Source organism: Argentina silus (genome assembly GCF_951799395.1).
Source record: "Argentina silus genome assembly, chromosome: 10".
NCBI lineage: Eukaryota > Metazoa > Chordata > Actinopteri > Argentiniformes > Argentinidae > Argentina > Argentina silus.
In genome coordinates, this window is record NC_139664.1 from 13,756,604 (window position 1) to 13,783,429 (window position 26,826).

The 26,826-nt window shown below is 42.4% G+C and overlaps 2 protein-coding genes across 3 annotated transcripts in view; both read right to left on the minus strand.

The window, feature by feature from the left end:
• LOC310811404 (transmembrane protein 65-like) overlaps nucleotides 1-15,999 on the minus strand; it is a 25,487-nt gene extending 9,488 nt beyond the window's left edge. For both annotated transcript variants that reach the window (XM_083679542.1, XM_083679541.1), the window contains exons 1-6: nucleotides 15,750-15,999; nucleotides 15,204-15,524; nucleotides 6,612-6,656; nucleotides 5,791-5,858; nucleotides 5,134-5,188; nucleotides 2,700-2,742 (exon numbers count right to left, since the gene is read on the minus strand). In XM_083679542.1, coding sequence (XP_083535668.1) covers nucleotides 2,700-2,742; nucleotides 5,134-5,188; nucleotides 5,791-5,858; nucleotides 6,612-6,656; nucleotides 15,204-15,483 — 491 coding nt within the window. In that variant the 5' untranslated portion in view covers nucleotides 15,484-15,524; nucleotides 15,750-15,999. The remainder of the gene's footprint in view (nucleotides 1-2,699; nucleotides 2,743-5,133; nucleotides 5,189-5,790; nucleotides 5,859-6,611; nucleotides 6,657-15,203; nucleotides 15,525-15,749) is intronic.
• A 1,120-nt stretch (nucleotides 16,000-17,119) lies between these two features.
• The window catches only part of LOC310810487 (protein MTSS 1-like), a 42,846-nt gene continuing 33,139 nt past the window's right edge, over nucleotides 17,120-26,826 (minus strand). Inside the window, exons 9-14 of the mRNA XM_083678263.1 lie at nucleotides 26,260-26,357; nucleotides 24,961-25,171; nucleotides 21,369-21,596; nucleotides 20,908-21,051; nucleotides 20,646-20,805; nucleotides 17,120-20,494 (exon numbers count right to left, since the gene is read on the minus strand). Coding sequence (XP_083534389.1) covers nucleotides 19,842-20,494; nucleotides 20,646-20,805; nucleotides 20,908-21,051; nucleotides 21,369-21,596; nucleotides 24,961-25,171; nucleotides 26,260-26,357 — 1,494 coding nt within the window. The 3' untranslated portion in view covers nucleotides 17,120-19,841. The remainder of the gene's footprint in view (nucleotides 20,495-20,645; nucleotides 20,806-20,907; nucleotides 21,052-21,368; nucleotides 21,597-24,960; nucleotides 25,172-26,259; nucleotides 26,358-26,826) is intronic.

A 26,826-nucleotide genomic window follows, 5' to 3' on the forward strand; every position in this document is an offset into this window, starting at 1 on the left:
TCCGCATTATGTTATGTTATTCTTCTCTGCAGATCCTCTCAAGCTCTGTCAGGTTGGATGGGGAGCGTCGGTGCACAGCTATTTTCAGGTCTCTCCAGAGATGTTTGATGGGGTTCAAGTCCAGGCTCTGGCTGAGCCACTCAAGGACATTCAGAGACTTGTCCCGAAGCCAGTCCTGCATTGTCTTGGCTGTGTGCTTAGGGTCGTTGTCCTGTTGGAAAGTAAACCTTCGCCACAGTCTGAGGTCCTGTGCGCTCTGGAGCAGGTTTTCATCAAGAATCTCTCTGTACTTTGCTCCGTTCATCTTTCCCTCGATCCTGACTAGTCTCCCAATCCCTATGTTTCACTGTAGGGATGGTATTGGCCAGGTGATGAACAGTGTGTTTTTGGGGACCTTCAATACTGCAGAATTTTTTTTGTACCCTTCCCCAGATCTGTGCCTCGACACAATGCTGTCTCGGAGGTCTACGGACAATTCCTTCGACCTCATGGCCTGGTTTTTGCTCTGACATGCATTGTCAACGGTGGGACCTTATATAGACAGGTGTGTGCTGTTCCAAATCATGTCCGATCAATTGAATTTACCACAGGTGGACTCTTATCAAGCCGTAGAAACATCTCACATATGATCAATGGAAACAGAATACACCTGAGCTAAATTTCGAGTGTCATAACAAAGGGTCTGAATACTTATGTAAAGGTGATATTTCAGTTTTTTTATTTTCAATAAATTAGCAACAATTTCTAAAAACCTGTTTTCGCTTTGTCATTATGGGGTATTGTGTGTAGATTGATGAGGAAAACAATTTTTTAAATCCATTTTAGAATAAGGCTGTAACATAACAAAATGTGGAAAAAGTGAAGAATATAGGCTATATAATATTATCTGCAGAAATAACTGTTACTATGCAGCTACTATGTAGTTTAAGGTGCCAGTGTGGTTTGATAATAACCCCATATTTCAAATGAAAAGCAAACACTCACAATGTGCTTTTATTTGCTTCAATTGAATTTAATGACTGAGTGACTCTCAATGGGAATGGATTCTATTCAACATCACCATCATCAATCAACCCAGGCACATATATTTTTTTTTTTTCCCTTCAATTTTTCGAAATAAATAAATAAACATACAAATCAACAAATAAACCACCAGACTAGAGGAGTGTTCAGCTACCACGGCTTCTATGTGTTGTAGCCTGTCAGCGGCAGTGCTTAGCCCTGATCACTCTGAGTCTGCACAGTTGGCTGAGGTGATGGATGGAAGCCACTTCCATTACTAAGCGCTGTGGGTGCCAGACAGATGAGCGGCCCAGGAGGCTCAGGAACATGGGCATCAACCCCCCCCCAATGCCCACCTCAGTCTAGTCAGTCAATAGGAGCAGCCAGTAATCCTGTGAGGGATCACTGACAGCCCCACAGCCTCAAAACCCAATTATCCCCACAGCTACACTCAGGTGAATACCTGCATACCAGCAAAACCTTTATTTCACAGTTTACCACAGATACCGGGCAAAACTAACAAGCATCTCAGAGCTGTGCAAATAGCCTCCAGAGCAGCAGCAGCAGCAGCAGCAGCAACAGCAGGTGCTGGCATGTGTCTGATTGCTTAGTACAATGTGGTTTGGATTTTCATGATATACATTTCATACAATTCATGATATACAGCCATTGACTCTTGAAGAATATCATTTATAAATGCCTCATGAGCATGAATTTGAGAGCTTTGAATCCCAGATTGCCCCTTTAAAGAGCTGCCATTATAAATTCAGCCAATGAATGACATAATCTGATTGCATAAATCAGTTGTATAAATACATAGATCATTGAGGACATAATGATCTATTATGTAGGGAGAGGCTGATCTAGAGATGACTGAACCGTTACGCGTGTAGCCCTCACAGACAGTAGGGGGCATAGCTGAGTAGGTGCAAACTAATAAAGTAGAGGTTGCTACCCTGAGTGGCAAAATCCGAGTCACTGAAAATGTACTGGTCGTGCTAAATAAACCTTGCTCTGCCAGCAAAATGATGAAATTGACTGAAATAACAGACACTTGAGGGCATGAAACATTGTAATATGATGAGATGCTGTGTTCATTGTGTGCAAGCAAGAAAACCTTGGATAAGCTCGGTAGTCACAGCAGCAGACTGCTAAAATGACTCATGAGCTGAATGATATACTTCAGTGACAGCAGCAGCTTATTCCACATCTGGAAAAGCAAACATCCATAAAAGACATCCAGAACTCTGTTCTGACTGTTTGACAGCATATGGAAGGACTATGCAAAGAATACAAAAGTCCTGTCTCAATGTACTTCTGACAAGACAGTAGAATATCACATGGAATAAATAGTGAATATGAGACAACATAAGCTCAAGCACTCCGCAGCCTGCAGCAACTGCTTCTAGAGCGGTGTAGCATTCACAGGTGCACTTCACACTAAAGAGCGCTACCCAGGGTCCTTTTGACCCCGCTTAAGAGGCTAATGGATCCAGATAATTGAGCGTCTTTTGAGAGTATTTACTGTTTACTGAGGTTCTAAAGGCTCCATCTTCTTTCCGCTGATGTGATGTGAAAGCACCAGTGAAATAGGAATTAAACTCTCCTCACTCTTCAGAGTTCGCTGTTTGCTCGCAACACACAACTGAACCCCACAGTAGCCATAACAGGCTGGTTGGGGTTGGGTTTGTCCTTACCCGAGTCCGGCCAGATCCGACACCAGGTTCCCCAGGGCAGCAGCTGCAAGGAGAGAGAAGGAGGAAGGTCATGCTTCTGCTTAAGTGAAGGACATGGAGATTATATTAGAGGTCGCCCACAGACTAATTAGTAAGGAGGGAAATGTGTGCTGGAGTGGTATGTGTTCTGACTCATAGGACAAATGCATCTGAACTACTTACACAGGGAATCTTCGGGTAACAGAGATTGGAGTTGAATGTGAGTTCAGTGAGAATGTGAGTTCTGTGAGTTTTGTGTGTAAGGGGATTTAATGAAAGTTTGGGCATGTTTGAGGCTGACAGCTTTTCCAGACATTGAGAGAGTGAATATGACCCAGAGAGATGGGTTTTTCTGTGACTGACTTCGATGTAACACAATCAATTTGGAGTCATTGATCGAAATGTCATGGCAACACGAAATGTCATGTAGGCTGTGTAATTGGGGGAGTGGCACTTTCAGATGGAGCACATAGGGACAGTAAAGGTCTGTTTCTTCTCAACAAATATACTGCAGAGAATCGTCCACACCCAAATCCTTTTAAGTGCCCCCTTTGTGCTTGTCACCAGTATAATAGCTAAATCTAAAACTAATTGTGAGGAGAGTCGATTATTATGGCAAAGAGCAAATGCAATGTAATTATAACTGTCCAACATCAGCTGTCTGTAGCCGACAAGCATTCAAAACTATTTAGTGCATTTCAATCAAAGTTAAGACCAGGCTGTAGGAGGTTTTAGGCAGTCATCCAAGTGTGTGCAAGACATTTAACAAGATCAGAACCAAATAAAAGTCAAACTCATCATCCATCACTCTGAACAATTAGTGAGAGAACAAGGCCAGCAGGAGTTTTAACAGAAAGCCCTGAGCTTTCAGGTTGAATTTCACTTCTACATCCACTTCATTTGTCAATAAAAGCTGCATAAGCTACATAATACAATTTAAAATGTCACTGTAGAAACTACAAAACAGTACTTTGGCAATCCAACAACTAGGCTCAGAAGGTTACACTGTATATTACAGTTGTATCATGTAGGCTATTGCAGGCTATTGCAGACAACACCAGAGCAGGAACATTTGATTACTGGCAAGCTACAGACCAGTGACATTATTCAATGCCTCTCGTACTGTCATAAAGGGGCCATGAAAAATAACAGTGTTCAAAGATAAATTCGATCAAAAGTTTCACTCTCCTCCGCATCTACGCATCTTTTTTTCCCCTAGGGCTTCAATTCCAGGCCTTCAGTATAGCAATGTATCATAGTAACATCATATCAACACATCCAATATCTCCTGGTATTCGACATAGCTCTGCAGTATCTCAACCACGCCAATTGTACAGGGCATTATGCAGTCAAAGTACTGCACCTCCAGATACTCTCTTGGTATCTTCCATGCAGATACAGCATATATCTACATGAATTTTTTACTGTGGCGTAACGGCAAAGGAGCGAGCCTTGCATTAATGATCTGTCCTGTCACTCTACTGTTAACAGTCATGTTCAGAAAATAATCACAGAATAACAAACACGAAATTAGGAGAAACTGCATATTATGCTGTGAACCCATAGGGGATGCTGCTCTGAAATACCCCAGTATTCAATTGACTGACAGTCTGGACGTTTCTACTCAATTGTTTTGTTTTGCAGCAGATACCCATCAAATTCCATCAGGGCTCACAGATGGGAACGAATTGAAGCAACCCACTGACTAGACAAAGAAGGGGGCGCAGGGGGGGGTTTGGAATGGCCACAGCTAGGGTGTGATAGCTGGACAGGCCTCTGAAGGAGACACTGGAGAGAGATCTCAGGGTAAACAGGAGAGTGAGACATACTTGAGAGGAAACCAATCTGTTTGTATTTTCCATAGCCAGTGGTGTGGAAAAATGAATTCAGCACATATTATAGGTTATGCAACAACAGTTTTTGCTCTCTGACTTGTTTATCGCTCTCAATATCAGTTGGTAGTTCTGCCACTTACGAAATGTCACAAGATGGATCGGAGAGGGGCTGAGAATTATCTACCTTACAATTTAGTTTTGTGCTTCTCTGTAACAGGCTCCAGTCTCATCTCTCTCGTATTTGGCATGATGGCGACTAGCTCTCTACTGTATGATTTCAAGAGGGATGAATCATTCTGTTAAAATGCAAATTATATCTCATGAAGTGAATGTGATATTTCAGGTGTCATTCAAATGACAAGAGAAATATTACCATACACATGAACACTGTCAGCTATCTCTCTTCACTTGTTGGCCACATGCCAAACCAGAAGGCAAACTGAAAGCACATTTTCCAGGCTTTAATTGTGGACCATGTGCTGCATTGACATGGCTTTGACAAAGGGACATTCTGATGGACAGTTCTTGTATTGACAGATGAGTATAGGCTAAAAACAACATGATTGCACATTTTCACATACCTGCCATGGTTGAAATCCCAAGGATCACACCTATGGATAACTCAATCTGTGTGCCCTGAAAAAAACAAAAGAACATCATTAATTATCTTTTGTATGTGTTTATTGCATACTGTGTGACCATATTAGTATTAGTGTGTGTTCCCTGTAGTTGTAATGTAAACCACCAGTTGAGGCTTGAATGTCTCTATCCTATGTGACAGGTGATATCCCTATCACCCCATACAGAGCCCTGAGGATGATTCAGCACAACTTAATTGGATCTTAACTGGATCAGCTTTAAATTAAAAATGAGTTTAATTGTGTTTGGGTTGAATGGATAATTTTTGTGCACAGTATTAATTAGTCATTTCAAATGGCTAAATGAGTTGTAGAGAATACGGATATGAACGCTTTGAAAAGCTGAAAGAAAGGTTACTGTACCATTACAGTGAATGACAGATACCAGTATCTTGTTTGAATGCCAATGGACACTTGTATCAAGTGTCAACCACATAATTGGCTGTCCTGCAGCATTCAGCTCTATTTGAATATTGTTCAGACAGTTGAATATTGTTCAGTTCAGAATCTACCTTATACAGTGTCTACCTAGCTACATATCTAAATGCTACGGCCACATGTTACTGTCATTCTAAGAATTACAATGAATGAATAACTCACAGCTACAATCATAATGGCATTGTCCAGGAACCCAAATCCAACAAAGGGGATGGCATTGTGTAGAAGAACTGCATAGAAAGGCAAACAATGGGTCAGTCACTCAACAGCCTGCAAATGCAATGGGATGTGAAAAGGTACTGTAAAACTAGATGACCATTGGCAGTTACAGATAGGGAAATGTGAGATACAATATAACCCACTGTAAATATGTATATAAAAGTCTACCCCTTTACCGGTGGTGACACTGTACAGCATACTGTATAGTTTTCATTTCAAGTCCATGAAGCAAATTCCCATGGCATGAAACAAACAAAAACAAATGATGGTCAAATGTTCAGTGTAAAATTAGATTTTCTCTGGGCTGAAAGATTCTTTTTTTTTTTTTTATCCCTTCTGGGCATTAGCATAACATTCTTTTGCATGGCAGTCATCACTTCAGCCTGGGCAAATGTGGGTAAGGAATGTGAGCACAGTGAACACATTGGTGAAACCCCTGCTTCAAACGATATCTGCAATAATTTCTGTCAAAGGGAAAAAAACAAGGTATGACAGCTTAGCTCTCAGATCACTGGGATGTGAACTACTGTAGCTCTGTTGGATTTTTCCTGTTTCCGCTTGAAAAAACGATACTTCTGGATATAGGAAAGGGTGAGGGGAAACAATGCATGTTAGGGAAAAAAATGGGTAATTTTTATGACTAAACCCACCATTTAGAGTAAAGTATGCCTACGTAAGCAACACCGTAAGCAGAGTATGACCTTCTAGACATTGACCTGCCTCCGATGGAGGCACAATACAGAGAGAAACACCATCAATCTTACCATATCTCAGCTGAGCTGATGTCGGTGGAGCAACTTCCAGTGTCCCTGGGAAGAGAGAGAATGCACAGATATATTAAAAAAAAAACTCTGTTGAGCCTGGGGAAGGAGTCATCTCTAATTAAATGTCAACCGGCCAGGAAATGGCAGGACCCAAAAGTCACAATGCCTGGACTGAACAGGGAAGCATGGTGGTAGGGGGATGTTTTCCCACGACACCCAATCGGGATATGGATTAGAGGGGCTGTGACGTCAGATATATTGTTAATAATGCCATGCACATCTAATCAGGACCCACAGGAGAACTGGTAGCATACAGATTAGTGTGTGTGCCTTTGAGACAAACATCTCACACTATTAGCCCAAATACATTTTCTGCATTCAATTATCCGCCTGCCCCCAGACTGACAATATCTCATTAACAGTTTTCCAAGATATTGTTTATGCCTCTGTGGCTTTGAGTTTACTTGGTGAAGTGTCTCTCACAGAGGGAACCTAATCAGTTCTTTCCTATTCCAGACATTAGTGTTTCCTCCAGGCAATTTGATTTTCACTTTTTAACAGCATCAGCCAGTAAATGCCAATGCCACTCAAACCTCCATCTCCAAGGCCATAACGCACATCCTCTCCAGACAGTGATAGCCTTGGAAGGCCTGGACTCTGTTTCAAATTACAAGGCACTCCTATTTCTGCTCCCCCCTGGGGAACTGTTCATGATGCTGACAAAACAATGGAGGCTTGTTCCGCAAGAAGTGCCCATTCATCAAAAGAAGCTGCTGCTGACTAATTTCCACCCGTATTATATGATGCTCATATCAATGGAAGCATCTTGCAGTTACAGAACAGCATAGACAGCATGCTTTGCTAACAGTTGCAATAACAGATAATACACTTTAGCATCTATATCATAAATAGGTCAGTCATCTACTGTATCGAAACTATGGATTGCCTATAAACAACAAAATCAATACACTTGCACAATGTCGTTGTGGGGACGGAAAGGGGACCGCTTAAACGCACCAGCAGTCGATGAAAACGAAAGGGTGTTCGTGTCATGTCACGCTCCACTGAGTCACTGCAGTGTGAGAGTTCGCGTCACATGCAATCACAGCAGTGGTGGAGGAATGGAGTAGAACAGATGCAGACTGAGACCATTAAGGCTACTAGAGCACACCAGGCAGCCATACAGTATAAATGCTCCTGCTGCCCTCGAGAGGCATGGGCTGCTCCTCACCACCCCCAGTGGACCATGGAGTGGGATCTGCCAGAGAACTCAAGGCAGCCAGGGTCAGCACTACAGGGTCCACACAGCAAATTACCACTGAGAGGCACTGCTGAACACGTCTAGAATACAATAACAAAATCAGGCTGAAACTGCAGAAAGTATAGTAGAAAGTAGAAAGTAGTTCATCGTGACAATCTGGACAATCCTTTTTTCTGCAATGAACAAACGTATTGAGTCAGAAAGGGAATTAGGCTGCGATGTGATTGAACATTCATGACATATTCGTTTCAAGTGAGGAGTGGAGAGTTGGTGAGCTAGGTACTGGAGAACTAGATACTGTGGAGCCAGACATTTAGATGGTGCAGACAAATGCTATGGGGATCAAAACACAGACATGTTTCTATGGCAGAATAGCAGGAATGGACTCAGGGCTATGGGTTGACACTGCAGTATCCTGAAGCGAGTGCCGAAAGAGCTATTAATTGTTCATAAACAATTTTAAATAGTGTTGCTCTGTTGATCAAATCATGCCCACTACTTCATTCTATTGTGCTTCTGTATACTAAATATGTCAGGTACATGTACTGTAAGAAGGCAAGTGAAAAACCTGACTTACTGCAAAAATATAGGCCTTCATTGTTAAACACTCAGAATCGTCTCTCACAATCCATTCATACCTCTTCTAGACATTTAATGAGGCCCTAGTGTGAAGAAGCTCAGCCTACTGCACCCTACTGACCCTCGGTTAAATATCGATTACCTCTCTTCATAAGCTAGCATATCATAAAGCTTCCATTTAAATTTTGCAGCTACCAAAGTTTTGTGAAATTATCCCTAACATCCAGTGGTGGGCGGCTAACCAGCCCCTTGCTGCCTGCAGTCCACATGGATAAAACTTCAAAATAGACACTCTCTGTTCTTGAAAATCTGCATGAGAACAGTCGTCTAAGGAACAGAGGCAAAGTGCCATTTCCGCATGTAGACACTGAATATACTCTATTTCACTTCCCTGTTCTAGTGAGGCCTGTGTTGTGTGTCTTTGATTGACAACATTTTGTTTTGCAAAAATGCAACTCTGTTATAGTTGGCAATCTATTGTTGGCCGGATGGCATTTCAAAGAATGAATAGAATGTTTCATTTTAAATGAGCCTAGATGTTCTCGCGACCACATTCATCATTCTGAGCTCTATACAAAACATTGGCCTTCGTGAAAAAGTAGAGCTTCACGGCTCAGTAATTCTTCAACCAACTTAATGTTTTTCTTCGGCTAATGTACAAGCCAGCCTCAAATGTATGTCATGTGCATTCGTCTAAAAAAGAAGGCAAACACTGTGCACCCCAGTATGCTCAAATCCTGAGCAGCAAGACAAATGGGTATTACATTATTCTGTTCTTGGTCTATTCCTTTTCGTTAATAAAATGACAAATAGAAACAGTAACAAGCTTGAAAATGGAAAGTACCCCACAGAGCTCATTTTTACTATACTGTAGAAAGACAAAAACTATTTCACCAAAAAGGTGGTCATGGGCATGTCTTTATCCTGGTTTTAAACAATTGAACAACCCCTCTCCTGTCAACCTGCCACTTGCATGCACTCAGTAAAATGCCAAGCGTCAGAAACCAACACCTTGGTATGTAGATTAGTTTTAGAAATGCAAAATGGTAATGCATGATAAAATGGCTTTAAAGGGCATCTTGAACATGTTATATGAAATATAGTTCTCAAAACAACCACTGTTGTCAAGGTAACATGATAAACAAATCTTCGTGATACGCATGGATATTCCTGCAAAGTAGTAAACAGGTAAAACGTGTCGTAGCTGTTATTTTATCAGGGAATAAAGCACGGCTTTGAATGCCTCTCGGCCAATTTTAATTGTTTTGCTTATTCTGATCAAAATGTGGATTACTGTTGACAACTACTCAAGATCATATTTCTAGCTGTTAGACTCCCTTTGAGTACACTCGATTTCTCTAGTCTACACCAAGGAGGACACGGAGAAGGGTAAGAAAAATCAATAGAGTATTGGAGATGGAGGAGGCTGACCACATGCAGTACATCAGCCTTTGACAGATTCACTACATTCTTTATTTTTTCCCCAATGATTTATGACACTATATGTAAGGAAACAACATGACTAAGATAGTCATTAAAATAAAAATAGCACTCAGGTTTTGAAGATGCACTGTATGAAGGCCAAGAGCAAAGTCTTTCATGAATTGTAAGTGGATATTCCGTAACGCTGTTAATCCACAAGAGTTATTATTCGTCATCTGATTATAATGAGGAAAAGCAAATTATGTTGGAGATAGACTGGACCCTATGCATGTCCTTTTCATGCTACAAATATTTCCTGCACTATACCTTACGGTTTATCAACACCAATTTTGGATTCAACTATTCAATCCTATTTCATCAAAACCGGGAACCAGGTACCAAGTAACGTCTTGCCCATTAAAATCTTTGAGTTTGTATGCAGTCAGTGGAGTATTTTTGTTTAACACTGTAAATGATACTTCCACTTTGTCAGAAGCTGCATTGCTGATGTGCAAGACGATTCGCATCTTTGACTTACCCTGGAAACACAGCCGGAACACAGCCAGCCGGTTGATTGAATAGAGCTCTGAGTGTACTGCATCAGTCCCTAGAACTGTCTGGAGTGTGCGAACGATAGCATAACAGCGTCACACTCCAAATTCAGTGCACTGATCTAGCCTACTTCCACACCAGCTCAGCCTCAATTCCTCTCAAATTGAGCAGAAATATTCATTACCCCACTTTACAGTGTGCCATGAAAACAAGGCAGATCAGTGGAGTAGGGAAATGTTTGAAGAAGTATACAGGGCAGGTTCATTGCGGCACAGTCTATGCACCGTCTATTCCCTTAACACCAATTACAGACCGAAGGAACGAAAATAAAACCGACAATGAACTAAAAAGACAATCCTTGAAATATTTCCCGAAGGATCAACAGCATCGCTCATCTCATGCCAACAGCAGGCAGTCCTCCAATAGAGGCGTAGAAAGCACACAGCAGAACCACACCACACCACACCACACCACACCAGGCAGCCACTCCTGGGCCAGAGAGACATTTTGCCTCATCATCCATACGTGGTCCATCTGCCGAAGGCCTAGAGGAGATACCTCCTGAGGTGGCTCAATGACAGCTTGCTCTCTGGTGGTTGAACCTCATTTCTTGGAGGCTGGAGTAAAATAAACAGCAGAGGAGAATGAGGGGAAGGAAAGGAAAAGAGAGGGAAATTAAATTAAAACAGACAGGAACAGTGAGTTAAATATTTGTTCAGACTGTCTCTTCTCTGAATATTATTTAGTGTGTCTTCTCTTCAGAGGATGTCTGTTTACTTAAGATGATCATTAATCTCTTAGTTAGACCATTTTGAGTTGTGTTTTGAATGAGTCTAGGCAAGTTTGGAAGTAAATTTCCCCTTGCATATGGCAGTCTGGCTCCCCTCTAGAGGCAGAACACTTATTTGTCTCTCTGGCACCCCATCTGCTAACCCTGAGCATGTAATTGATTCCCTGATGTTGTCGTCATCTTAATGTCAATAAACACAATATTTTCATATGCGTTATGAGTTGTGTGCGATCTGCATTTTAATGAGACATCCTCAATAAAGAAATAAAACTCAAGCAACAGTAGTAGCTGTAGCCAAGTAGCTATTGCTTGAGTTATTTATGAAGGCATATAAGAAAATGCCAATTGCACTCTACATGACTTACTCTCAATCATCATTTCTGGGAGGACTTTTCTCAAAGCAGCTCAACCAAGAGATATGGACATCCCTTAAATGACCAACAACCTTGACCTTTGAGGGGACTAACTAGTTGAACAGACATGTTGCCATGGAGACTAGGGCACACAGAACAAACAAGACTAGTATTGTGTGAAGGTTGTTGCATCAATATTTCAAATGACCTGAATATTTACAAACCATCTAAATATACCTGTGAAAACTGATATGTCATAAAGATACTCTAACTTTAAAGCCAAACAATGACCAATATGTAAAACAATCCAATAACACTTCTCACATAGGGGACAAAGGCACTGCAATTGTTCTTTGAAAGCAGTAGCCTAGCCTGTGATTATTACATGCCTTAAGGCCTGTGGGAGTGATAAGCAAAGCAAGGTCATAAAGAGAGAAGTCCTACTTCCCCATCCCACTGAAGCAGCATCATGATTAGTGGGCGTCATGTGAGTGCATCCGGCACGTGCTGCCAGCTAGCAGCCTGCGTAACACAAGCCCCCAGAGAAGTACAGCATGAAGGTGACACTGTCAGCAGGCCCCGGACTCTCCTAGGGGATCAAGGCAGTTTCTCCAATAGCTATCCTGACTCTATAGGGGTCACAGAGGCTTCAATTATAATGATTAAGCTATAATTTATCAGTTCCTTTTTCAACTTCCTGACACTTGAACTCTATTTGCAGACCAGAGAATTCCCATGTCCAAGCACCATGGCAACAGGCAGTGATCACCAACCAAATTGAGTCCAAGAAAAGGAGCTTCAAAAATCTCTGGTTTCTTTTCCCCCTCACCTAGTTATACAGGCCTATATTTTGTTGATAATACTGTAGCTTAACTACACTCACCGGCCACTTTTAGGTACACCTGTTCAACTGCTCTTTAACGCAAATATCTAATCAGCCAATCACATGGCAGCAACTCAATGCATTTAGGCATGTAGACATGGTCAAGACGACCTGCTGAAGTTCAAACCGAGCATCAGAATGGGGAAGAAAGGTGATTTAAGTGACTTTGAACGTGGCATGGTTGTTGGTGCCAGACGGGCAGGTCTGAGTATTTCAGAAACTGCTGATCTGCTGGGATTTTCACACACAACCATCTCTAGGGTTTACAGACAATGGTCCGAAAAAGAGAAAATATCCAGTGAGTGGCAGTTCTCTGGGCGAAAATGGCTTGTTGATGCCGAACATGTCGAACCTTGAAGCAGATGGGCTACAGCAGCAGAAGACCACACCGGGTGCCACTCCTGTCAGCTAAGAACAGGAAACTGAGGCTACAATTCGCATGGGCTCACCAAAATTGGACAATAGAAGATTGGAAAAACGTTGCCTGGTCTGATAAGTCTCGATTTCTGCTGCGACATTCAGATGGTAGGGTCAGAATTTGGCGTAAACAACATCAAAGCATGGATCCATCCTGCCTTTTATCAATGGTTCAGGCTGGTGGTGGTGGTGTAATGGTGTGGGGGATATTTTCTTGGCACACTTTGGGCCCCGTAGTAGCAATTGAGCATCGTTTAAACGCCACAGCCTACCTGAGTATTGTTGCTGACCATGTCCATCCCTTTATGACCACAGTGTACTCATCTTCTGATGGCTACTTCCAACAGGATAACGTGCCATGTCACAAAGCTCACATCATCTCAAACTGGTTTCTTGAACATGACAATGAGTTCACTGTACTCCAATGGCCTCCACAGTCACCAGATCTCAATCCAATAGAGCACCTTTGGGATGTGGTGGAACGGGAGATTCGCATCATGGATGTGCAGCCGACAAATCTGCAGCAACTGCATGATGCTATCATGTCAATATAGACCAAAATCTCTGAGGAATGTTTCCAGCACCTTGTTGAATCTATACCACAAAGAATTAAGGCAGTTCTGAAGGCAAAAGGGGGTCCAACACGGAACTAGCAAGGTGTACCTAATAAAGTGGCCGGTGAGTGTATAACCTTTTGTTTGCATGCAACTAACTCCCCATTGAAGGCCAAATGCAGTGCCCTCAAAACAAATCATTTTGAATTACTGTATGGTTCATGTGGAACGATGTGCTGTTTTTACGAATCACCCTAGAGACAGTTGTTAAATATTGCAGGGCTGGTCTTATATGACATTTGTGCTCTAGAGTGAACAGTACAAACCATAGATCTGCATTGTAGGGTTTAGGCAACAAAATAATTACACTGTATTAGAATCAATAAGCATATAATGGTGTTTGAAACACCAAATATCAACAGATTACTTACTGTAAACATCGAAGGAAATCCTAGACCAGTAGATGCTCAGTGAAATTACCTTTCCAGACATCTTAATTTGTTCATGATTGGAAAGAATTGATTCACAATGGAACACCCTGGGGTATAATAAAAGTTACCAGCAGTGATCACCCAATTAAGCCAAAGCATTAATGTTTATCTTGGGTGAGTCTCACAGCACGATATTGGCTGATAAGTGATTAATTCCTGCTCAATATCGGATATATTTCACAGTGCAACATAGACAGCCTCCTGTCATCCTACATAGAAGCATACCATTATATTACTTGTCTAAATGGTGTTTGTACAGTAAGATGTGTGGCGGAGCTAGTTATAAATCTGTGCTGGTGTGTACTCCACATCTCCAGTCATCATGAGAACAACTACAGTGCTTTCACCACTATAATAAGAGTCAGCACTATAAATACTCATCACTACACTCTGTGCTCTGTTTCAGAGAGCAAATAAGCAGGTACAGAAATCAACCCCTCTGGCATCGAATTGGAAAGACCTCAGATTAAAAACCAAAGAGGCAGCAGAGAGGAAACACTGTATGTCATACCCACAATACTGCATAGCTGTACAGTGGGTAGACTGATGAGGAGATGGATACAACCACATTCTCTATTCCAAGACATGAAAAACCTGTATGAGTAAATTTAATATGACATCAAAATGTGCCTTAATATAAAACACTGTACACTCTAGACAGCATGTTATAGTACTTGAGTTATAAAACATTAAATAGGGTACTTCTTTGCCCTATGTTACTCAGGAGAGACATTTGCTAGGCAACTGTCGATAACTGAGAGTGTACTTCAACACTGTGACACAGCAACCTCTTTATTGCTCTTACACGCTGCACAGAGGCTTTTTTTTCCGGAGAGTCGTTAGCTGGCTGTCAGTCTTTTCTAGATGATAATAAACTGGTCTAAAATGTCAGGACCATGGGTATAGACACTGTTCAATCTCTATTGTCAGCGCATTACTGACCATTCATTATTTTAGTTGAGCTAATTAAGTGAGAGTGGAGGAGAAAAGACCACAGTGAGCGTGCACCACTCTATCACACTGCGTATAAGAAACGCACAGGCTTAAGCGCTTATCCTATCCTCACATGAACTTGATGCATGACAGAAATCACAACATCAACGCAAATATTTTTGGGGGTGGGGTCCTCCAACTACATTCATCCTAATCCTCCAAACTGGGAATATGACCCTAAGGACCCATGGTAAACTAGGTGTAAACTAGGCCTATAGGCATACTTGAAAATCACAGAGAGACAGAGAGAGAGTGTGTTGTGTGTGTGGCCAACTAGGGTCCATTTCAGTAAATTACCTTGGGCTATTGCTATCGACTCAAACCGATGAAGTTCTCTCAGGAGGCATGTGCGTTCGGTCGGGTGAAGACTATAAATAAACTCCTTTGCTCCTTGCGGCGAGTTCAAGGGCTCCATCGGTTCCTTGTGAGGATGCGTGCCCAAGTTACAACTCTGCACAAGCATCATCGGTGGAGGCTCGCTGACCGTAGCTGGGATGCTCTTGCGGACGCTCCCTAACATGGTGCCCGACCTCAGAGTGAGGGCGGGCCGCAGGACTCTTTGTAAACAGGGCAGCATCGTGAAAATAGAAGGGAAGAAGAAGAAGAGGCGTCGATAACCTGAAATGAAAACATAATATTCAATATGTAGGCTACATCGTAACACATGTAAAGCAAAGCAAAGAAATCCACAACACCTCTGGTTGCCGTGAATCATTATGTCAAAAGTAGGTTACAGGAGAGTGGCTTAGAAGGACAATAAATAAACAAAACAGGCCTATTACATCTTCACATCATGATGTATAAGAAATGAAATAGCATAAAATATAACTTATATGACAGCACCTCAGCTGATGCTGCGCTGTCCCGTCAAATCTCAGATATCCTTCAGATGTGAAATGAGGCTCCAAGGCATATGTCTTTCGACTACAATGTATTCATATATCCCGTTGACAATTCTCAGATCCAAAACACAGAATTCGTTGCAAAATCGCTGTCTCAAATAGAAACATCTCTCATGCCTGACCACAACCGACTTCTCAATCTCGAATCTGCAGATGGGCTGTGGGCTAAGACGCTTTTCTCGTGATAAGAGTCCTTCTGTCAGTGGCCTAAAAATATTTTCCAATGGAAAAGCTTGACTTTACGTAGCTATGACGATATTGTCACACGCACTACGTCCCATGCAGTGCCATAGTAAAAAAAAAAAAAAAAAAAAAAAAGAGGAGAGAAATAGTGCGCGTATTTATGGCAGGTACGACTAGAGAGCGAACGTTTTCTCCTTCGAACGTTTGTAGGGCAGTTGAGCAGCATACACCCATGGTTGAAGTGTGGAATCCCATGGGATATGTATTTTCCATGTGTTATGTAAAAGCCGCACATTCCAACCTATTGTAATTGACTACATTTCCCAGATGGATTTACTTTCTGCTGCTGCATTATGGGAAATGTATTCATCCCAAACAGAACGAAAAAAGTGTGTGCTTGCTACAGCCGTCCAACTCTGCATTCTTTTCCTGAAGTGTGCACTTGTCCACTCCTCCAGCTTTGATCTGAAAGGAATGTACTGGTGGAAGAGTTATGGTGGAAACTCTCAAGCTCATGCAAACACCAATTCTATGCATGTGAATCCATGTGAGGGAGTGCTCTAGTGTGTTTATATGGACATAAATGCTGTAGATTATAACCTAGAGTGTTGTGTTCATTTTATGCAAAGGTTGTGTAACTTGCATTCCCGTATTGCAAATTTAATTGAGTCAAAAAGGGATACGAAGCCAATGTTAAAGGTCATTGATTGAGTTGCGCATGAATACAAACTATGACAAGACCGACCCCTTGTGGACATTAATGGAAATTACATCTAACAAAGCCCTCTCTCGAACAGAATATCCACATTGTTTGGATTGTCACTTGGATGAAATGTATGTGGGGTATGTACTGTGTAGTGTAAAGTGTGATGTGCTAATTTATACTCTAATTACAGTACATTTCATATCACTTAGTTATGTGTTTGCTTGGTTTAGTGTCCCCAAATGTATCATGTGAATTCCACTTGCTGTAAATGATCTAACCCAAAGCATCAATTATGTAACCAAAATTAACAAACAGTATAAACAATGTATGAGGGTGGTAGTTGTAGCTGATCATTCTTTAAAGAGATCAGGATCAAGATGAAATGTTATCTTTTTAGCAAACAACTGGGATCAAAGTCAGACTGACTCAAACAGCATTTCTCATTTAATATGTGCTGAAGCAGTCATTACACAGAAAAAAGAAACATTACAGAAACAGATTTCATAGCCAGTTGAACTGCACAGGGAAAGAGGTCAACTCTCAGTACAAACTACCAACTAAATCATGAGAAGCCAGTTTTAGTAATTGTAGTGTGACAATCTGCTTTTACGATATGCAAAACACAAACCTTAAACTATTATAATCTTATTACACATATAATTTGGCAACTTTAAAAAAAATCTAGATATGCTTTAAATTCAAATATCTAGACACAAATGGCTGTACGTTTAAATACAGCAGTTACAACTAAAGGTTTATACACAGACAATATCAAAACAATTCTGTAGTGAGACATATGACCAGGTTTCTATCTAGCATCATATGCACATCTAGCATCCGCTAGTTGTTAATAATATTTCACAATTTTAGAAGCTTGTCTTTGGTGAGACATTTAAGACAGACTCAGATGAGGGACAAGTAGAAACCAAACACCAACAAAACGATGGCATTCTTGAAGACACCAATAATGGAACTTTCTGGTGCCACATATTGGCTGCACACAGTAGAGCAATGAGGAACCATCGTTTATGGTGTCAACTTAACAGAAATTGAATAATGCTTCAAATGCCTTGCTTAAATCAGAGAACAAAAATGTATAACAGTCATTTGGGTGCAACAAAACTAGATGTAAAGATATTTTAAATGCTTACGGTTGTTCCATTTGTACCAAACATGCCTCCTCTCCTAAAGCCAACCCTACTTGTTCCCATGAGGTCTAGGAGAAAATGGTCGCCCTGCCTCGTCGCAGAATGATTATTTTGTTGGTTTATGTGCCCCAATAAATGCTTTCTTTGCTTGGCATGGCATAAGAAAATCTGGACAGTGGTCCTGTATAGTGTGTGCATGTGCACTCAAGATCTCAAACTGAAAAAAGGGCAATTTTGTTCCTGGAAAGCAAGCAAGAGTTGCTACCTATACATGTCACATCTAACACATTTTGCACCACCTGCCATTTGAGGATTTCTTATAAGGTCTTCAGTGAGGATTAGATGGCTGCATACATATTCATATTTGAGGGTAATTGACAGACATACTATATTGCAGGCAGGGCTGTATGCGTCTGCACTGGCCAATGTAGCTTCACAAGGGCAGCTTGACAGTAATCCCTCTAAACTCATGTTGGCACATATCAATGCAGACTTGTACATCAAAGTAAATATATAATTGACGTGACCTTCGAGCAAATGGCTGAAGGTGGGATCAAAAAGGACTTTAATGAAGACTCGAGAAAATAATGAAGACTCGAGAAAATACCGAGCAAACCACATCCACAATGGTTCACAATGGACACATTCGCCATCTAAAGTGACCACAGTCACCCTTTCTCAGCCCTATGGAGCAGCAAGAAGAGAAGCCTTGGCATGGGATATACTGTATGATAGGTTTCAGAGGATATGGGCTGATATCAGCCTATGTGTAGCATAGAGGAGCAGTGGAGCAGAAAGACTTATGGCCGCCTCCGGAAGTGATAGCAAATACATCAGAGCTGCAAATAATAAGTATCATGTACAACAATAACTAACAGCACATGCATGAAATAACTAAATCTATTCTGAGAAGTAAAAAAAAAAAAAAAAAGAGAGAGAGAGGTCCAGAAAGAATAAATTAAACCAGTGGGTTCCTGGTCTGCGTCACTATTTACAATTTCTTACATACAGATTTGTATCGGCTTCTGCTACAGATCAGTGCAGCAGGGAGAAATGATGGAATAACAATACATTCTCATGACAATATTCGATTGTTATTAATTGCTTTTAGCCTATTGTAAGATATGCCACTTCATCAGAAGAATAAGCAGTTTACAGAGGTATGGTGTCATGCATTTTCTGACACAAAGGACAGTGACAGAAATTTCCATGAAGAAAAAGATAAACCTGGTAAAATAAGAACATTATAAACAGAATCATCAGCTTTTCTCTTTTCAAACATGTTTACTTAATACGCTTTTCAAGCTCCCCGTGACAAGTGGACGACCTCCTATTCTCATATATTGTTTATATCTATTACAATAACAGTGTTTAGAGTTTCATCATGGCACACATTGGATTATGGAAATGTACAGTATAATAGTAAGTTGTTACAAACAGACTATTGCTTAGAGTTATCTGGCTAATAAATGCTACTCAGGAAAATGGCTAATACTGAGCAACTGAAACCATGCTACAAAGCTAGTGTGTGTTGTAGGTCTTAAAATATGAGAAACAATAATTCCAAAAACTAAAATCAGTTCACATCCCAAACAACTGAGTGCCCTTGATAGTTTTGCCAAGAAAATGAAACAATCATAACATGAAATCTAAAACATTACTCAGTCATTTCAATAGCTTAAAATAATTTGGCACCTTGGAGTAAGGGGTACTGGGACCGGGACGGCATCAGTGAACAGGGACACAGTAGCAACTGAGGAAATACATGCTTAATTATTTACATACTGTATTCAGAACTAAAACAAGATACATTTTGAATTGTCCACTTTTCATCTCGAAAACATCAACTCTGTGCTACTCCACTGTCAAGCAACCGCTGCACCTTCCTCCAGAAATGATGAGATTTGTCACCACAGCATTTCTTGGAATGGACTAGCTCTGTCCAGTGAGTGGGCAGTACGCCACCCTCCCCTGGCATTTCATGACAATGTGGCTCTCATACGATGCGCGGTGCTGAGCGGTCGTTGGTCAAGGTCCTCTTCAGCTTCACCCCACGGCGGATGGCCAGGAGCATGTTGCCCCCCTGAGCTTCCTGAGAATCCCCATCTTCCAGCAGAGCTTCGGGGTCCTCCAGGAACAGACCCTCACACTGGGCCGATATCCCCGACTGGAGAGTGGCTAGAGGTGGGTTGGTGGAGGCCTGGCCGCTCCAGGAGGCCACAGGGAGGATGCCCATCGGCACCCCGTCCTCCCCCTGGGCAGGAGACTCTGGGCTCTGGGGTTCCTCTCCCTCCTCTGCCCCTCCCATCAGTCCAGTAGGGAGTGGGAAGCCCCCGGGTAGGTCTGGCACGGTGGGGGTCTTCACAGGGATGACAGGGGTCTTGATGGGGATGGGGCCGGTCCCCATAGTTCCACGGCGCACTGAGGGCTTGGTGGACGGTGTGCGGCGGATGGTGGCGACACCTGGGGTGACGATGACTGGTCCATGGGTGGAAGGGATGCCGGCCGTGGACGCTGGACGCTTGGCCTGGAACATCTTCCTGTAGGACTGGCTGATGTCACTGTTCCGTGGGATGGTGGAGGACTTGTCAAAGTCCTGCTGGTCTACCTCTTGGTCTCCACCAACAGAGAAATAGTCGTAATCTGACACTACAACAAATAGAGACATTTTCAACATGTCAGAGGACACTTGTGAGAGGACCCATTTTTTCTGTAATATGAGAGAACTCAATCTAAATGCAATCTACCTTTAAGACACAGTGAGGAGAAGCAATGCCAGGTATGAGCAGTAAACCGGTACCTTGTGAGGGAATGGTGTCCTCTGAGCAGCAGGGGGTGGTGGTCTGGGTGCTGTAGCCACTGGAGCACTGGAGAGAGTCCCGGCTAGAGCGCTGGGTGTCCAGCTGCAGCCCGCGGGACAGAGCCAGGGCCAGCTCCTCATGGGCCTCAATGTCCCCCACCTGCAATAGTTATTAGTTAGTAGATGACAAAGTAATCTGATAAATAAATAAAATGGTGAATGTACCGTAGTAGCTACATTAGAGTGTCTGCCTCCTGCTCACCTTGGGTGCTGCAGCCACATCGTCTGATGTAGGGGTCACTCCAGCAGTCATTGGGTGAGAACCGGCTTCTGCAGGTCCCTTGTCTTTTTTCCTCCTCAGGGTGTTTACCATGGGCTGGTCATAGGGCCCTGGTTTAGCCCAGTCCTGCGAGACACACACCAAAAAACCTCAGTCAGTCAGTCCCCGTCTCTACAAAACTCAGCATCTGAAAGGATGTTGTTCCACCATTGGCCTCTAGGTGTCCAACAGTGTCCTAGGGGCCTCACATCGCATTTCTAAACTGTTGCAGCATACTTTTGATTTACAAGATTTTCAAGGAACACATCTGAATTCAACTTTGACTCACATAGAGGACTGTGATCCTAGAGTGTAAATCTGAGTATGAGGGTCGGGTGGATATGGGATGTGATATGTGGTGGAGGAGGAGGACGAGGGGAGATGATGGTGTGTAATGAACCAACCTTCCAGGTGGGGACTTTGGAGGAGGGGACCATGTTTGGCCCCAGGGTGCAATAGTGAGGGTAGTCAGGGAGCAGGGCTGAGCCAGGACGGGACCACGAGCGCGTGGGACAGGAGGATGAGGAGGTGGAGGAGGAAGGGGGTGGGTAGAAGGGAAAGGCCCCCCCTGAACTCCCTCCCACCAGGTATGGCGACTCTGCCAGCCCGTAGTGATCATACCCGTTTGACAACTGGGCATGAGCAGGGGGGGGGTCAAAATGACGTAAACAAACAAGCAACACACAAACAGAAACACAAAATGGGAAACGTTACTCAAATGATCAAACAAACAATAGCACGGGTGGAAGTGCAAAATCAAAAAACAGAACAATAATCGGTGAATGAGAACTAAAAAGTTCAAACAACTACAAAATAAATAAATCAAAATAGAAAGTACAAATGAAGGAAAGACTTCTTCTTCTGATTGGACATAACGTAGTCCCTGTTCTATGAATGTAATTGAATGACCGTGACCCCCCCCCCCCCCCCCCAAGACAAGACACATGAGTGGCTAGTTGGACCCGCCTGTCACCGGGTTCAGAGATGGGGGTGTAGATCGAGGGCTACGAGGAGGGCTAGAGGGGGGAGGGATGCTTGTCAGGGGGGGTGATTGTTTCACCTTTTCTGCTGAGGCCAGAGCCCCGCCCACGGGAGTGCCTGAGCCCACAGAAGTGGGGGAGCTGCACTCGCTGGCCGACTGGCAGGTCTCAGAGGCCTCCGAAGAGCCAGAGCTGGAGCAAGGCTGCAGAGCAGGACCAGTGTGGCACAGCCAGTCACACAGGAAAGGGGCGCATACACACACACACACACACACACACGCACAACAACATAACAATGTACATGACAGAAGCAAAGGTTTTTTGTGTATAGCGGAGAGAGGATTAGAGAAGGTTTAATATACACACAGACACAGACACAGACACAGACACAGACACACAGACACACACACACACACACACACACACACACACACACACACACACACACACACACACACACGCGCCATGTAGACAGCAGATAAAAAGAGAGAGAACAGCAGGTAAGCAGCAAGAAGTTAGAGGGCAGAAGTATGCAGCACATTCAAAAACAAAGTTTCAAAGAATACCAGCAGAGTTAGTGTTGAATTTTGAGTGAATGTTGCTGTTGCACACAAAGCACAGAGGTGAACCGGAGGATAGAATAGTTTAGCATTAGTTGTCCTTTCCTTGCAGAGGGTCAGCAGATCAGCAGAGAGACTGTTAGAAGCATTGAAGCCATGGGAAGCCAAATCACAGTTTCCTTGTGTTTTCCCTTGTTTGTGTTACAGTTTTTCTCCATTGTATGCACACAAAAAACTTGAAGTTCATGTATCAAAAACAAGACTCCAGACTGCTAAACTCAAAGCACAATTCCATTGTTTTCACTCAAATAGAAATTCTAAATCACATTTTTGCAAAACTCTAAGCACAAATCGCATCATTTAGCACACTTTGTTCACCTGGAAAACACTGGCCTTCAAAATGTCGCACCCTAATTACCAATTGGTCTCACTCACTTCTCTCCTGTTAAAACTCAATTGGCAAAACACTTCAATCATGTGTCAGAGCATAAAAGAGGCCTCAGATGACCTGTACTGTGTTGGGGGGAAAAATGGAGCAGCATGGAGAACAGAGAGGAATAGGAAGAGTGAGAGCAAGAGGAGGAGGAGGAGGAGGAGGAGGAGGAGGAAGAGGAAGGCGAACCAATATGTCTAATGAAGTCCGCGCAACTTTGGTTGGTTTCTGTGGATATCTACAGTGCTTAGAGAAATGTGTTGTCTGATGTTGTTTTGTCTTACATTTATGAAATATGTGTAGCCTATACTGTATATACTTTTCAAAGATGCTTTTCCCCCCCACTGCTTGGTCAGGGAGAACATCGCAGGCGATGTAGATGAGGTCCTCTGGCCTTATCATGATCGATGGCGGGAAGCGGACTGATTTACATGTAGATCTGTTTCACCACATTTTTTTGTGGGCCTATGAAAAACTATCTTTTGCAGTCAGTTCAGTTAACTGAACATTTTACTGTATTACAATAAGAAATAATTATTTGCTTTGTTACCTTTTAGTATTTGTGCACTGATTTCATCATTACATCCCCAGAAAGACAGTCTAAACATTTTCTTACTGTAGTGTTTTTCATTTTACTTATCAGTGCAATTACTGTAAGTTTTGTCAAAATAGGTAACATTTGTGTATTCTCTAACAATGTTGCAGTATCAACTATAAGTTTACAGTATGACTCTGGGAAGCTGGGTTGTGAGTTTAGCCAAATTGGAGCTCATTGGACAAACAAATGTGCATTGTATCCTATTCTGATACAATGATTGTGTCAATGTAATATTTATGATATATTCATAGTATTGTATTAAAATATGGCAACAGCCTTTATACTGTATGTACCATAAAATTGCAACCTATTTTGGGACAAAAAAAAGGAGAAAAGGGAAACAATTTCAACACAATCTTATACAATTGAATATCTAACATGGCCTCATGAAGCCAAAACATATATAAACAGTATTTTGATGGTTGTGTTTTAAGTTTATCACGCCAGTGTTTAACTGATGCTCTGTAAGAGATATTCATATGATAGGTGTGTGTATTGTTTTGGTGGAAAGAATCACTTTTGAGAAGAGAGAACAGAGTTTTGACAAAATGGTTAACTTTTTTCAGTTTTGTGTTTAGAGTTTTGAGAACTTGAGCTATAGTTTCAGGAAACGTGTTTAAACAATTGGGGAAAAACTGTAAGCGGTGCAGTCGCGGTTGTCAGAAGCTCTGAGACCGAATTGTGGGCAGGGAAACTCTACTCTGGACAGAGTCTCTGTTGGCCCCCCAACAAACCTCAAGTCTGGCTTTGAGACCCATTTTGTTGGCCCAAAGACTCTAAAACCAAGGTCTGCTAGTGTGGTGACAATACAAATGCCTGGCTTAGGTTGACCTATAGTTCACTGGACCAGAGCGAATTCATACACTTTTCCCTTAACATCAATTTAGAGGTTTTATGCTTCTATTACAGTGGTAGAATAACTGAAATCATCTTATACTTGCATTTAACGCCAGACAGATGAGTTTCATGGGAGTTGCAGTTTAATGTCTGTACTGTATGTAATCAAAGAGGAGCTCATAGAGAGGAAGCTGATGAGCTGCTGGGGAAGCAGTTACTGGCTGAGTAAATAGAAGTGCATGTGTATTCAGCTGGACACACTGTGATAATGAGGCAGGGATGACTCATCTCTCCAGCCCAGACTCTGTCAGAGATGCCAGTCAATTCTCTGAGATCCCCCAAAACCCTCTCCTCAGGAGCAGGGGACCCTACCAGCAACCTATAGGTGGTACAACTAACCTCTCTCAACAAGAAGTCAGAGCTAACGTTCAGGAACATTGATCATACACAAATATAACATTGACATGACTGTAAATACAGTCAGTGAGCCTGGGTCCGAGGCCTACTTGAGATACAGTTTCAGACCATGTCTTGGCGTGACCTAGAAGAGAGACTCAGAGAGCATGAGAGGGGGGAGTGGAGTCTTACCTGGGGGACAGTCTCGGAAGGCATGGGTGAGGGGGACTTGGACTGGTAGGCGTCCTGGGACATGAAGCCTGAGTCGTGGGAGGAGATGCTGGAGAGGCGGGCGGGGGCCTGCTGGGGCAGGGTGGAGCTGCGGTAGCGATAGTGTGAGGAGGGTGAGTGAGAGTGCGACCCGCTGGACCGGGAGTCGCTACTGTTTACGCTGTTCAGACTGCTGTTAGAGACAGGGGGGAACAGGCAGGAGGGAAGACAGAGGGGGGAGACCAGGAACAATTAACACTCCACAACCCAATGCAGCAGGCAGTGACTGTGGCCAAGCCAGTCCAAACTCAAATGAAAAACACATCAAACAACAGGCATGAAATCATAGAAAAAACACTTATTATTGCAGTATCCCTTTAACTTTTGATTCCTATCCCTGTAAATTGTTTCAAAAGGGATACTGCATAACTGCAAAATGCATACATAAAATCAAAAATACAGGGCAAACCATTGACAGCTTGCACATCAATCATGCTTAGTGCAACTACAGTATAAGCAATGTGCACCGTGATCAAGCTTGGGAATGCACCTTTGATCGTTGAGTGCAATGACAGCTGCCAGTGGCATTCTAGCTAGGATTTGTGGATCAGCATAGCAATATCGATTCAGGGGTAAAACAACAACAACAACAAAACAACAATGCAACAACACATCGAAGCAGGCATCAAGGCACGAACTGTTTTGCAAACTAAAAACAGTTCAAACGACAGTGTGACAAGAACACCACACACAGAGGGGATAGGAGGTGGAGGATCTCTCAGGGGGTTCTACATACACTACATTATACATCAGACATTTTATTGTGACAGCTGAATATCAGGACTATTGTAAAAATGATTATTACATTCGTACCAAAATCAGACCATTCAACAGAATGATAACACACAAGTCAGGCTAAATAAATACAATCTTTACTTATATTTTCTAATTGAATTGATGTATTACTTTGTGATTCTCCCAACTGTTTATTTTTCACATGTTAATACAATTGGGTCAGTTTTCTAGTTCCTAAAGAAACAGAAAAGCCTTCAACTACAGGTCTTGAGTAATCTGTTACTTCAAAGTATCTTTTCATACAAATACTAATCGTGTTCTTCTGCAAGATGAATTAATTTCCAGAAAACAAGTACATGAAAGAAGATCACACAGTCCACTACATCTGACATCCCAAAACTGCAGTTCAACATATCTACCACTGGGAGGCAGACAGAGATCAGTTTAGATAAACAAAGCCATGTCATTGTCCCTATAGACACCTACCTGCACATACTGGACTTCCTGGACATTGATGTGCTGGGAGACGATGGCGGAGTCTGATAAGACCAATTGTAGTCAGAGCCTTTCAGATCAAGAATAACCTAGGGAAGAAAATTGGAAGCATATCTGAGTCAGTGAAGCTAGAAATGATCTTAAGCAGGTTTGCTCATGTGGCAGGAAAAATGGACCAAGCTATAGGCATACTACTACAGACACAAACAAGAAACATACTACTACAGACACAAACAAGAAACATACTACTACAGACACAAACAACACAGACACTATCCCCTTGAAGGCTGACATTTTATCTAAGGCATTTGAGGATGTTATTCCAAGCAAATGTAGGTTGCCAGGTAAAGGGGGAGGAGGGCTGGCCTGCCTTAGGCTCAGCAGGTGCCTGTCAGTCAGACTTAGAAGGGAAAAGGTATTTGCCTTCTATACAAAGATGAAGGAGGCCTGTGATGGTGGATGTAGATAAAGACTGCTCTCTGTCTCAGTCACTCCAATGGGACCTACTGTAGTATCATGACTGAGAGGCTTTTGACCACAGCGGGACAGTGAGTTAGC